Consider the following 15,055-nt stretch of genomic DNA (forward strand, 5'->3'; position numbering starts at 1 on the left):
AAATGCTTCACAGAGTTCAAGTAAGACATCTCAACATCAACTGTTCTGAGGAGACTGCGTGAAATCAGGCCTTCATGGTTGAATAGCTGCAAAGAAACCACTACTAAAGGACACCAATAAGAAGAAAAAACTTGCTTGGGCCAAGAAACACGAGCAATGGACAATTGACCGGTGGAAATCTGTCCTGTGGTCTGATGAGTCCAAATTTGAGATTGTTGGTTCCAACTGCAGTGTCTTTGTGAGATGCAGAGTAGGTGAACGGATGATCTCTGCATGTGTGGTTCCCACCGTGAAGCATGCAGGTGGTGGTGTGATGGTGTGGGGGTGCTTTGCTGGTGATACTGTCAATGATTTATTTAGAATTCAAGGCATCCTTAACCAGCATGACTACCACAGCATTCCGAGGCGATACGCCATCCCATCTGGTTTGCGCTTAGTGGGACTATAATTTGTTTTTCAACAGGACAATGATCCAACACACCTCCAGGCTGTGTAAGGGCTATTTGACCAAGAAGGAGAGTGATGGAGTGCTGCATCAGATGACCTGGCCTCCGCAATCCCCTGACCTCAACCGATTCAAGATGGTTTGGAATGAGCTGGACAGCAGAGTGAAGGAAAAGCAGCCAACAAGTGCTCAGCATTCAAGACTTTTGGAAAAGCATTCCAGGTGAAGCTGGTTGAGAGAATTGTCCCAGAGTTGACCGGGTTAGGGGAGGGTTTGGCCGGGGTAGGCCGTCATTGTAAATTAAGAATTTGTTCTTAATCAACTTGCCTAGTTAAATAAAGGTTAAATAAAATAAAAGAATGCCAAGAGTGTGCAAATATGTCATCAAGGCAAAGGATGGCTAAATATATGTTGATTTGTTTAACACTTTTTTGGTTACTACATGATTCCATATGTGTTATTTCATAGTTTTGATATCTTCACTACTAATCTACAACGTAGGAAATAGTAAAAATAAAGAAAAACCTTTGAATGAGTAGGTGTGTAACTTTGACTGGTACTGTAGTTCGGGGGGGCCATGCGAGCCCAACGGGAAATAAAATAATTCACTAGACAAATTAAGTCAAGAACTATGTACTCCTGTTTGTATATTTCAGTTTTTTTGTATTTGTTGTGTTCATAATAAAAATTTAAAAAATAAAAAATAATAATAAAAACAATGGAACGCTGGGTAGTTTTCAGTGTAAATATTCAACATGGAACAACATTCAACATGGAAATATGGTCATTAACTACAATGACCATAATCCATTACACCTGTTCTTTTCGGCTTGGATACACTTTTAAGCATTCTACGTTAGGCAGCAGGACCGCTACCTCCGCCTTTGTGCAAGGAGGAGCAGGAGGAGCACTGCCAGAGCCCTGCAAAATGACCTCCAGCATGTGTCTGTGTGTGCATGTGCATGTGTCTGCTCAAACGGTCAGAAACAGACTCCATGAGGGTGGTATGAGGGCCCGACGTCCACAGGTGGGGGTTGTGCTTACAGCCCAACACCGTGCAGGACGTTTGGCATTTGCCAGAGAACACCAAGATTGGCAAATTCGCCACTGGCACCCTGTGCTCTTCACAGATGAAAGCAGGTTCACACTGAACACGTGACAGAGTCTGGAGACGCCGTGGAGAACGTTCTGCTGCCTGCAACATCCTCCAGCATAACCGGTTTGGTGGTGGGTCAGTCATGGTGTGGGGTGGCATTTCTTTGGGGGTCCGCACAGCCCTCCATGTGCTCGCCTGACTGCCATTAGGTACCGAGATGAGATCCTCAGACCCCTTGTGAGACCATATGCTGGTGCGGTTGGCCCTGGGTTCCTCCTAATGCAAGACAATGCTAGACCTCATGTGGCTGTAGTGTGTCAGCAGTTCCTGCAAGAGGAAGGCATTGATGCTATGGACCGCCCGTTCCCCAGACCTGAATCCAATTGAGCACAACTGGGACATCATGTCTTGCTCCATCCATCAACGCCACTTTGCACCACAGACTGTCCAGGAGTTGGCGGATGCTTTAGTCCAGGTCTGGGAGGAGATCCCTCAGGAGACCATCCGCCATCTCATCAGGAGCATGCCCAGGCGTTGTAGGGAGGTCATACAGGCACGTGGAGGCCACACACACTACTGAGCCTCATTTTGACTTGTTTTAAGGACATTACATCAAAGTTGGATCAGCCTGTAGTGTGGTTTTCCACTTTAATTTTGAGTGTGACTCCAAATCCAGACCTCCATGGGTTGATAAATTTGATTTCCATTGATAATATTTGTGTGATTTTGTTGTCAGCACATTCAACTATGTAAAGAAAAAAGTATTTAATAAGAATATTTCATTCATTCAGATCTAGGATGTGTTATTTTAGTGTTCCCTTTATTTTTTTGAGCAGTGTATATTTTTTTACACCTTTATTTAACTAGGCAAGTCAGTTAAAAGTCAGTTGTTCAGGGGCAGAACGGCAGATTTTTACCTTGTCAGCTCGGGGATTCAACCTTGCGGTTAACTAGTCCAACGCACTAACCACCTGATTACATTGCACTCCACGAGGAGCCTGCCTGTTACGCGAATGCAGTAAGAAGCCAAGGTAAGTTGCTAGCTAGCATTAAACTTAACTTATAAAAAACAATCGATCAATCAATCATAATCACTAGTTAACTACACATGGTTGATGATATTACTAGTTTATCTAGCGTGTCCTGCGTTGCATATAATCGATGCGGTGGCATTCGCGAAAAAGGACTGCCGTTGCGCCAACGTGTACCTAACTATAAACATCAATGCCTTTCTTAAAATGAATACACAAGTATATATTTTTAAACCTGCATATTTAGTTAATATTGCCTGCTAACATGAATTTCTTTTAACTAGGAAAAATGGTGTCACTTCTCTTGCAACAGAGTCAGGGTATATGCAGCAGTTTGGGCCGCCTAGCTCATTACAAACTGTGTGAAGACTATTTCTTCCTAACAAAGACAGCCAACTTCGCCAAACGGGGGATGATTGAACAAAAGCGGATTTGCGAAAAAAGCACAATCGTTGCACGACTGTACCTAACCATAAACATCAATGCCTTTCTTAAAATCAATACACAGAAGTATATATTTTTAAACATGCATATTTAGCTAAAAGAAATCCAGGTTAGCAGGCAATATTAACCAGGTGAAATTGTGTCACTTCTCTTGCGTTCACTGCACGCAGAGTCAGGGTATATGCAACAGTTTGGGCCGTCTGGCTTGTTGCGAACTAATTTGCCAGAATTTTACGTAATTATGACATAACATTGAAGGTTGTGCAATGTAACAGGAATATTTAGACTTATGGATGCCGCCCGTTAGATAAAATACGGAACGGTTCCGTATTTCACTGAAAGAATAAACGTTTTGTTTTCGAGATGATAGTTTCCGGATTCGACTATATTAATGACCTAAGGCTCGTATTTCTGTGTGTTATTATGTTATAATTAAGTCTATGATTTGATAGAGCAGTCTGACTGAGCGATGGTAGAAACCAGCAGTCTCGTAAGCATTCATTCAAACAGCACTGTCGTGCGTTTTGCCAGCAGCTCGTTGCTGTGCTTCAAGCATTGCGCGGTTTATGACTTCAAGCCTATCAACTCCCGAGATTAGGCTGGTGTAACCGATGTGAAATGGCTAGCTAGTTAGCGGGGTGCGCGCTAATAGCGTTTCAAACGTCACTCGCTCTGAGACTTGGAGTAGTTGTTCCCCTTGCTCTGCATGGGTAACGCTGCTTCGAGGGTGGCTATTGTCGATGTGTTCCTGGTTCGAGCCCAGGTAGGAGCGAGGAGAGGGACGGAAGCTATACTGTTACACTGGCAATACTAAAGTGCCTATAAGAACATCCAATAGTCAAAGGTATATGAAATACAAATCGTATAGAGAGAAATAGTCCTATAATTCCTATAATAACTACAACCTAAAACTTCTTACCTGGGAATATTGAAGACTCATGTTAAAAGGAACCACCAGCTTTCATATGTTCTCATGATCTGAGCAAGGAACTTAAAACGTTAGCTTTCTTACATGGCACATATTGCACTTTTACTTTCTTCTCCAACACTTTGTTTTTGCATTATTTTAAACCAAATTGAACATGTTTCATTTTTTATTTGAGGCTAAATTGATTTTATTGATGTATTATATTAAGTTAAAATAAGTGTTCATTCAGTATTGTTATAATTGTCATTATTACAAATAAAATAAAATAAATCGGCCGATTAATCGGTATCGGCTTTTTTTGGTCATCCAATAATTGGTATCGGCGTTGAAAAATCATAATCGGTCGACCTCTAATAGAGAGTTCATGAAAGTATGCCTCATCTACTTTGAAGAACAGGTAAAATGATTGTCAGACAGCTCTGAAGCATACTTAGGCAGGCTAGCCTAGCTTAATAGGATGACTAAAGACAGTACAGTATGGGGAGAACATAGATAATGTTAGATGGCTGTCTGGGCTGTCTGATACTGCCTGAGCAGAGAAGAGATGCTGACTTTAAGGAATGAAAAATTATAAAGTCATAAAACTAAGTAATATACACAACTGAAATATTTTATTATTTATTGAAATTTCCTATTTCTATGTGTGGACCTGACAGAAACAACTGAATTGGTAATTGAATGTTCAGTATGTTTGGCTTTGGCATTTCCATTAAAAAGCCCTAATAATTTGAATGTCATTATTTCATAATGCATTTAATATATAAAAAAAATGAAATATCGAAATCAAAATCCGTGATAATTTTTTATAGTCGAACCGAAACCGAACCAACCTCAAAAAGCACCAATCGCTCAGCTCTACTAAATACGACTACCATTTGTCTCTTTTGGGTAGGACACTATCTGAAATTCTGAATGGGAGGCTGATCTAATTGTTTTTGTATGAAAATCTATAATTAATAGTGATATGCCTAATGGGTATTGGTCAGGGGGTGTGGAGTGAGAAGAATCAATTCATAATTCCTCTAATGAAATGTGTCATTGATTAAAATTTGATTTGATTGAAATTGAACGGCTTTGTGAGAGCGACTTTGGCTCAATTAAAAACTGTTGAACTGCTCTGAAAATAGTGGTTATATGGGGGGGTAAGAGCAAAGGAACAACCCTCCTCTGAAACTTTTAGCAGCTCAGAGACAGTCAGGGAAATCAGATATAAAAACGTTTCATCCTCCACAGAGAGGAAGCGCTTTTAAGACGAGACATGTAGGGCCATCCATCACCCTTGTGTCACTCCTGGGTCAGTCAGCCTCCCCTCTGCAACCACCTCCATCACAAAAGAGAGGAAGCAATATATCCTCTTCCCAATCCCAAAAGAGCTGTGGATGGTCCGTTCTCCCGCCTGACACTGAAAACGTGATGTCTTGTCAAGCTGTCACCAAACCACAGAGAGATAATACGACTTTAATCACCTATACTACCGAGCATCACATACCAAGCCCTGATCATATCCAGCACCACACTCATGTTCATGGTAGTCCAGAAATATAATAGACAATCTAATGTATGCTTGCATATCATGCTGATAGATGTTGTACATCCCTTTGCGATGGAATGTTAAACACTTGACTTAAGCCAGAAGGTATGCTTTACTGTGAAGGAGGCACTGGCCACCCAGACCTCCTGCTACAGGGAAAGTGGACCTCCTGCTACAGGGAAAGTGGATACAGGAGATTCCTCTCTTCTCCTGCAGTCAGACGCTCTCACATTCCTCACATCCCATCAGCCCCTGTGGTCACCTAGACAGACCCAGACCCAGGGGGAAATTAAGCTGTGTGTGTGGGTGGAGAGTGAACGGCCAGACACTGCAAGCCCCTAAAGGCTGAAACTGAGATCCATCCATGAAAATTTAACTCAGACATTCCCATGGTTCACGTAGAGTATTGACGTCTGCCCCATGAAACAGGTAGTTTAAAATGTTGAGTATGAGTGCATGGTTTTTGCCAGTAAGTGTACTGAATTTGTAGAATGTGAGTATCTAAAGTATTCTTCAGATGTGTAATTGCATAACAAGTTAAGTATATAGTGCCCGGGCTATTCATTTCATGACAGTGTCACTTTATCAAAGGGCCTCACTGCAACTGACTGTACATTGCGTGTAGCTAAAGTGGTGTATGTATTGCCCCACTTACCACTCCCGCTGAAGTAAATGTCAATGAACAGCCGTAAGTAAGCACCACTGTATAGCGACAGGGTCCAACTGTATAATGTATGACTGTGCTGAAAATAGTGTGTCATTACACCAAGTACTGTATAACTGCTAGTATGTAACTGTACACCATAATGTATTACACGGAGAAAGGGCCTTCTCCTACTCTAATGGGGTGTGTGTGTGTGTGTCTTTGCATTGGACTCACCAGCACACTTGGTCTTGGCCCTCAGGGGGGGTCCGGGCGCCCCAGTTCCTCCGTCCAGGGGCCGGGTGAGCAGCACGCTGATCTCGTACTCCGTGTCGGGGTCCAGGTGGCCGATTTTGTGTGTGGTCTTGTCCACGGGCTGGTTGTCGATGAGGCTGCCCGCCACCGTGCGGTACTCGACCTCCCGCTCCACGATGGGCCCGTCACCATTGATGGAGTTGGCGTTGAGCTGGATCCACAGGTAGGTTGCACCCACGGCGGTGAGCTGGGGCGGAGCGATGGGCACCGGGGGCTCTGGGGGTCAAAGAGGAAGAGATTAGGGTTAGATGAGGAGTCTTAAATGGGCATTTCAATTGGTAGATAAATACCACTCGTATGTGGCCAAAGCATAAATAGGAGGAGAAAAAAAACAAACTCAAAAACCCCACCTGGAACTTGTATCTCAAACAGACCGTTTCAAAATGCTTGCTACTTCCTTATAGAGGATGTTGTCATGGGAAAAAAACTATTTCACTCATATTGCCATTAATTACAGGTAATATTTAATAGAAAATTGGTAAAAACAGGCCAGTTATTTTAATACTTTATAATATATGAATTATTTTATCCCCAGAGACACTATATATATTTACTCTCTAGGGGCTTTCATTCATATGGTTCCAGGAACTGATATTACATTGCAAAATGTGTTCTGTTTCTTGATGATTCACCTTGACTCTGCTATACAAGGGAGATGGCAAATAGCACCCTGCGCTAAACCTGCAGTGAGCATAGATAAACACACAAACTATGCAAATACCACCGGTTTACTCTGCAAAAAGAACAGAATAGAGCTCAACATTCTCAATTACATCCAACTTGAGTCTGTAGAGAAATAGAAAACATGTTAGCATGATATCGGAAGCTTAAATCTTAAGTAAGAGCAATTAAGTGATTGTAGTGGCGGTGCCTCACACAAAGCCAGGAGTAACGGGCTGAAGCGGAGAGCACGGTGAAACGGAGAGAGATCAAAAGCGAGGTAATGAGTTAAACCAATTAATTTCCTGACCTTCGCCGATAGAACAGCCAACCTGAATCCCATTACTCATCACTCCCACCGGTCCTGCTCCATTTCTCCCGTGACCCATTTCAATAATCTCCCTCTCCTCTCCTCCACCCATCTCTCTTTTCTCTTTGTCTCCCCGAAGAGACCTCTGAGAAGGATTCATTTTGCCAAAGCCAGTCTATCGTGTTCAATCATCGACGATAAGACAATGAGACAATTCCTGTCCATTGTGAGGGGGAATGTTTTCTCACCGTTTTTTGGTCTGTTGTTCTATGACTAAGGGTCAGGTTTTTTTTCTTTGTCTGGTCTAGGGAGTGACAGGCTCGACTTCCATGGACGTGTGACGCTGTCCTACAGCTATGACTAGTAACTACATGTCAGCATCAGCATGTTCGGTCTAAACACAGCCCAGTGTTGGCCTTTGAAGTTTGATATGGCCCCTCTCCTCTCCCTCTTTTCTTGCGTGATGAGTGTCTCACACGAATGGGACTGTCAATCCTTCTGTCACACACATACACAGCTAGTGACTTGCCCTGTAATTAGTCTTTGCCCTGATGATAGCTTGTCCGACAAGCCAGTCAGGTGTCCTGGTGACTGTATGACTAAGTCTGAAAACTCTGGTGCATTTATTAGCCCTAACGTAACTAAATAGATAAGAATTGGATATCAGTCTGAGTGACTCATGTCCCTGTGAGGATTTTATCTTAGAAAAGTCCAGTTGAGTTCTCCAGATTCTCTCCAATAACAGTTTTTTTTATATAGAAGGTGCATATGAGGACATTCCCTAAATATAGTATATTCAATTACAGATGTATGATCTTAATTTGACCTATATCGTCACAGCAAAATAATCCTGCAGCAATAGGATTTGAACATTGAGTCCATAATGTTGCTTGATAGCTAGCCAAAAGTAGGCTACATGAAAAGTGCAATACTGTTAATTTAACCGTGTGTGTGTGGGTTTTCAGTGAATTTATGTAAATCGCAAAGCTCATCTGCATTTCCTGTGGTGTAGGACAATTCTCAGCAACAAAAGAGTGATCAAATTAAGATCCTACATCTGTATTTAACAGTCATCTTATTCCCATACGATATTGAGCCATCAAGACTTGTAAAAAAACAGGACCTCAGAGTATTTCGTCGCCGCTGGAGGTGTGTGTAGTTCACACAGACACACCATGTCCAGGGCCGCTGATATCGATTGGAACCAGGGAGAACCCCAATTACTGGTGAAATAATGGCTCATCCGTCTTACTGGCAGACTGGCTGGGGCAGGTGCAAGCCTGGCCTCATAACGTGTCACCTTTCTATGAGATGGAAGGGACAGAATGTCTGTCTCTGTCTGCCCAGGGGCCGTATGTCTCACAGTAGCAGTGCTGATCTAGGTCCATTTGTGACTTTTAGATTACAATGAATGAGATGGACAGGTCCTGATCCTAGATCAGCACTCACTTTGTGAATTACAGCTCCATACCACTGTCTATAATGTGTCCACTGGGGGGTGAAGCCTGACTCAATTGTGATTTACACTCATCAGGATATTGTACATCCTGGAGTCAATGAAAGTCACACACACACACACACACACACACACACACACACACACACACACACACACACACACACACACACACACGGGTCGCTCGTCTTTTCAGTTCGCTGCAGATAGCGACTGGAACAACCTGCAACAAACACTCAAACTGAACAGTTTTATCTCAATCTCTTCAAAGACTCAATCACGGACACACTTACTGACAGTTGTGGCTGCTTTGCGTGATGTATTGTTGTCTCTACCTTCTTGCCCTTTGTGCTGTTGTCTATGCCAAATAATGTTTGTACCATGTTTTGTGATGCTGCCATGTTGTGTTGCTACCATGTTGTTATCATGTTGTGTTGCTACCATCCTGTGTTGTCATGTGTTGCTGCCTTAGGTCTCTCTTTATGTAGTGTTGTGTTGTCCCTCTTGTCATGGTGTGCGTTCTGTTCTATATATATATATATTTTTTTTTATCCCAGCCCCCGTCCCTGCAGGATACCTTTTGCCTTTTGGTAGGCCGTCATTGTAAATAAGAATTTGTTCTTAACTGGCTTGCCTAGTTAAATACATTTTTAAAAATGTTAAAATCACACACACACACACACACACACACACACACACACACACACACACACACACACACACGTCATGGCTGCCCACCTGTTGACCTTCCCTGCATATCACACCTCTTCCTCTGTCCCGTTCACACCACTCTATACACATCAGACCTGGGTTTACACTGAGTGTGAATGTCAGCAGGGTTTGCACGTTTAGGTACTATTCTATTGGTCGCATTGCACCTGACAAGCTTATACTCAATTCTATTCATTCCATTTCTATGATGGAGATAGTCTTTCTTTGGCAATGGTAGAGCCAGCCGTCGTGCTCACGGTCGAGCCAGCCGTCGTGCTCACGGTCGAGCCAGCCGTCGTGCTCACGGTCGAGCCAGCCGTCGTGCTCACGGTCGAGCCAGCCGTCGTGCTCACGGTCGAGCCAGCCGTCGTGCTCACGGTCGAGCCAGCCGTCCTGCTCACGGTCGAGCCAGCCGTCCTGCTCACGGTCGAGCCAGCCGTCCTGATCCCTGGGGTACTGACTGATCTATTCTCAGACAGCAAACAGGTGTAGACGCTCACACACCCAATTAGTAAATGTTTATTGTCTCCAGAAGCAGCGAGAGAGAGACAAAGGAAAAAGTGAGAGAGCGAAAGAGAGAATGAGAGACAGCGATAAATAGAGGGCGCGAGAGAGAGCAATGCTGCCTCAGATTTACTTTGAGATGGTGACAGTTCAATCTGGCTGTGGGGCGGATTTAGACAGCATGGCTTGTAAGGTGTTCTAGCGGGTGCTCGGGTGGCGAGACGAGTCAACATCTCCGGTCAGTCGAAACCACATTTGTCATTTTGTTTGGGTTGGGGGGGTGAAAGAGAAAGAAATAAGGCATCAGCTCCTTCAGCGTCGGGAGGGCCCGGCAATCGATCCGCCACGGCCACTGACGCGTAGCAGAATGGGAAAACAAAAGGTTGGAGCCACATCGCACTGATGGGTACCTTGTGATACCCTGTGATGTGTCAGGCCTCACTCCCTGTCTACTCTGCGTGGGTATCGACCATCAGTAATAACTAAACAGCATCAAAGTGCTGGGGCTGGAGTGGGTGACATTACAGGTGTCAACAATCTGTATGGTAAGAGTGCTTGTTTTCTTTCAAACACCGAGCACTTGATAGAGTCTGCCGAAAGTGCCAGAGGGGCATGGTTTGCATTTTTGGGACTATCCTGCTGGTTCCAGGAAAATGTAATCAATTCCACCTGGAGTATAAACAAAACAAAAAGGATGAGTCCAAAGAGCCCTCCTTCATATTTACAGTCGAACTACAAGTCCCATTTTACAGTTGAACTAAAAGTCCCACTTTTACAACAACCCAGAGATCATAGAAGAGTGCCCTTGTTCAAAGAGTCAGCTTTCAGCAGCCAGCGACCATGTGGCTCGGAGACTATAAGCTAAACACTGCTGTGCCTCTAGCTAGCACCTGCTGCCAGCCACACCCTCCCAGTGGCCACAAGGCCCTACCCTAAACAGGTTATATATAGAGTATTACTGGCTGGTCGGTCACCGTGCAACCTAACCCCTTAGCCCGCATGGTTCCCCAGATGACTTTGAACTGGTCCCTGTCCAATGGGATGTGTATGCTCATGTAAACTCCACTTCTGGGTCCCATTATGGTGAAGTGATTATGGTTCAATATTTGGAGAGGGGTTAGAAACAGGGTCAGAGAGATGTTGGATGTTCTGTGAGTTGTTGTTGCTAGTGTGCCAGTGCTAGCCATTCACAATTCAGAGGGAGTGAATGAGTAGGGAGGAGGACAGGGTAAACTAAGCCTGTTGCTAGCCTAGGTAAGGACTTGAAGACACTATTACTGTGTGATGCACATGCAGTAGTTATAAAATAACCCCAGGCAGTGATGGTGCAACTAAATGGTGCAATTTGGAGGTCAGGTCTGTTAGGAAAGACAACTTTTGTTAATTCTAGGGGTGCAGTGAATGCCTAAGCTACTGATCCATACCGAAGCCTAATATATTGACATATATTGACTGACCTTCATGACTTAAAGTAATGATGGACTATCGTTTCGCTTTGCTTATTTGAGCTGTTCTTGCCATAATATGGACTTGGTCTTTTACCAAATAGTGCTATCTTCTGTATACCACCCCTAGCTTGTCACAACACAACTGATTGGCTCAAATGCAATAAGGAAAGAAATTCCACAAATTAACAAGGCACACCTATTAATTTAAATGCATTTCTAGTGACTACCTCATGAAGCTGGTTCAGAGAATGCCAAGAGTGTGCAAAGCTGTCATCAAGGCAAAGGGTGGCTACTTTGAGGAATCTCAAATAAAATATATTTCGATTTGTTTAACACTTTTTTGGTTACTACATGATTCCATGTGTTATTTCATAGTTTTGATGTCTTCACTATTATTCCACAATGTAGAAAATAGTTCAAATAAAGAAAAACCCTTAAATGAGTAGGTGTGTCCAAAGTTTTGACTGGTACTGTATGTAAATACAGTTTGAATTCCCCTGCATATATGTACATATATTATACATGAGTTTCCTGTATGTGATTAGGGTATGGTTAAGGAACTGTTCTGAGCTGGACGCTAAGCCAATCCCTCCCTTGTGACCTGGCCACACTCTGCCCAAGCGGTCCACCTGAAGAGGCTGCGGTCAACCCCATGAACTACACCCAAAGTCTCAACCCCATGAACTACACCCAAAGTCTCAACCCCATGAACTACACCCAAAGTCTCAACCCCATGAACTACACCCAAAGTCTCAACCCCATGAACTACACCCAAAGTCTCAACCCCATGAACTACACCCAAAGTCTCAACCCCATGAACTACACCCAAAGTCTCAACCCCATGAACTACACCCAAAGTCTCAACCCCATGAACTACACCCAAAGTCTCAACCCCATGAACTACACCCAAAGTCTCAACCCCATGAACTACACCCAAAGTCTCAACCCCATGAACTACAACCAAAGTCGGAGAAAAACGTGACATTCACTGCAAACTCAACTAAAATAATCAACATCCAAAACCAAAGGTGCAGATCTAAGCCAGTATCTAAAGGATTTACATATACCTGTGCAGTAGGTATGGTACCAGGTGGATCATATAGCCTGTCAGATCATATACTGGCTCATTCATCCCCCTTCTCTCCCCTGTAACTATTCCCTAGGTTGTTGCTGTAAATAAGAATGTGTTCTCAGTCAACTTACCTGGTAAAATAAAATTAATACAATGGCCTCTAACTGGCAGTAGTGGTAGAGTAATGGCTCCCCCTGGGACTTGGAAGGCCCCAGTACAATGTTAATGATATACAACCCCAGCCCTCCACAGTCCCAAGGTCAGCCTTGTTAACCTGCAGGCTCAGTCCTGTAAGACCAGAGCAGGGTTAAAGACTGTTCCTGGGTCCTCGGCTAGACCAGGGCCCGTATTCAAGAAGCGTCTCAGAGTAGGAGGGCTGATCTAGGATCAGGCCCTCCTCTCCATATAATCTTATTCATTATGATCTAAAAAACTGATCCGAGATCAGCACTCTTACTCTGAGACTGTGTGAATACGGGCCCATGGCGGTAAGGTCACTAACTCCAACTCCGAGATAGAGCAGAGCTGGGTAGCGCTCCCCTGACACAGCCTCCACAAGTCTTCGCTAGACAAAACACCAGTAATTGGATGAAAAAAAACAGGTGGGGAAAAAAGGACACTGGAGCGAGTCGGCAATAGCAAATGCATAAAAATGTACTATTTCACTGATCTAATATTTCATTTAGGAGAGGGGGACAAACTGCTGGGTTGAAAAATGTCGACGACTCAATTTAAACTAATAAAGGGAATAAGAGGGAATTGGTTGTAGCTGTTCTAATACATCCCAATTAGGTAAGAAGGATGGGCGTCTTTGGTAATGGCGTTTAAATGATGATGCATAATTTGACATGGTGAAGGAGGCAGCCATCATGCATCGTTCCTCCACACAACCTAGTGGAGGGAGATTTACTATGGCACACTCCAACACGCCAGGCCTCATTTGCATTGACAGGTCTGATAGATAACCATTTTACAGTAGTACACGTATATGCACACATACACAGGCAAGTACACACACACACACACTGCTGTGAGCTATACACTTCTCCTCTGAGACCGACAGTGAGGCTGCCTCCGGAGTCTGCTGCCGTGACAACATGTGCTGGTGGACAAACACAGGGGCTATTTGAGAGTGATTGACAGGTCTCCATCTAGCCTGTCAGGATTAGAGCAAATCATCACAGAGAGAGAGAAATTTCATATAACTCTTTGGCTGTCATCTTAAATTGGGGTGAATTTTGAAGAAACATAACCAGTCTTTTGCGAGGTACAAACAGAACGTGACTTACGTTTGACCGTCAGGTCGGCGTAACTGGACACGCCCACGCCCTTGTCTGAGTGGACGATGCAGCGGTAGCGGCCCGAGTCTCCCTTGGTGGTGTTCTCCACGTCGAACGTGGCGATGTAGCGGCGGGAGTTCACCGGCTTGGTCTCTCTCATCGAGGCCTGTCTCCCTCCGATACCCTGGTAGGAAAATATACAGCAAACAAACCGGTCATGTAAATGTACATTACTAGTGTTGTGACACCCCCCACATCAAAACTGGTTCCCCTCTGTGACAAATATTGTGTATCTCTGCAATGCCCTGGTTGGGAAATATACAGCGACACACGTTCATGTAAATATACATTAGGAATGATGTGTCAAAAACATCACCCATCCAAAATGGTTCCCGTCATTTGACGGATGACAAAATGTGTCTTCTGCAGTGACTCTTGTCAAACTTTGTTTATGAACTCAACACTGCCAGCATGGTGTCGACTAGAGTACAATAGATTGTACTGTAGATTGTAGTGATTTCAAATCTCCACACACGGCATACTGTAAACACTAGTGCTGAGGCCGAGTGAAGAGCGCCTGCGGGCTACGGGGTCTAACACCACCGCTGCCATTCTCCCTGTGCTAACCAGCAGGTTTCCATACAGCTGGTGTGTTTATGTATGGGAGAGGTGTACGAAGCTGCCTGGCAGGCAACGCTAGTCTAGTCCTACTGGGAAAAGGGGAACGCATCGTTGCAGACGGTCAGAGAGGTCAAACTGAACTGTTAACGGTCAAAGAATTCAGATGGGAGAGGAACACCGACAAAACAGAGCACTGGGTCTTCATGTGAAGAGGAGATATCCTCCTATTGTTTTCATGTGATGCATGAAACTGGAAGGGGGGGTCAAAAACAGCTTAGGGAAATGCCACAAGTGGTGTGTGTGTGTGTGTGTGTGTGTGTGCGCTCGTGTTCGTCTCCTGGTCTGTTTGGAGAGAGAGGGACAGAGGATCCTGTCAGCGAGAGCAGATCTGTTTGTTCTTCTCTCTGCACACACACAGCCCCGGCTCCCCCACAGCTGTCACCACACACACACGGACCGCACACACACACGCCAGATTGGGGCAATTTGTTTTCAGGAATATTTCTTCATTAATGTCACCCGGGGGATTTCACTTAATGCTAGTGTTTCATCTCCTCCGT

At 44.2% G+C, this 15,055-nt stretch overlaps 1 protein-coding gene across 2 annotated transcripts in view; it reads right to left on the reverse strand.

Annotated features, from left to right (window-relative positions):
* LOC120051029 (receptor-type tyrosine-protein phosphatase mu-like) overlaps positions 1–15,055 on the reverse strand; it is a 315,310-nt gene that overhangs the window by 187,055 nt on the left and 113,200 nt on the right. For both annotated transcript variants that reach the window (XM_038997620.1, XM_038997619.1), the window contains exons 6-7: positions 13,884–14,058; positions 6,356–6,649 (exon numbers count right to left, since the gene is read on the reverse strand). In XM_038997620.1, the coding sequence (XP_038853548.1) occupies positions 6,356–6,649; positions 13,884–14,058 (469 nt within the window). The remainder of the gene's footprint in view (positions 1–6,355; positions 6,650–13,883; positions 14,059–15,055) is intronic.

The sequence above is a fragment of the Salvelinus namaycush genome, chromosome 7 (assembly GCF_016432855.1).
Source record: "Salvelinus namaycush isolate Seneca chromosome 7, SaNama_1.0, whole genome shotgun sequence".
Lineage (NCBI taxonomy): Eukaryota > Metazoa > Chordata > Actinopteri > Salmoniformes > Salmonidae > Salvelinus > Salvelinus namaycush.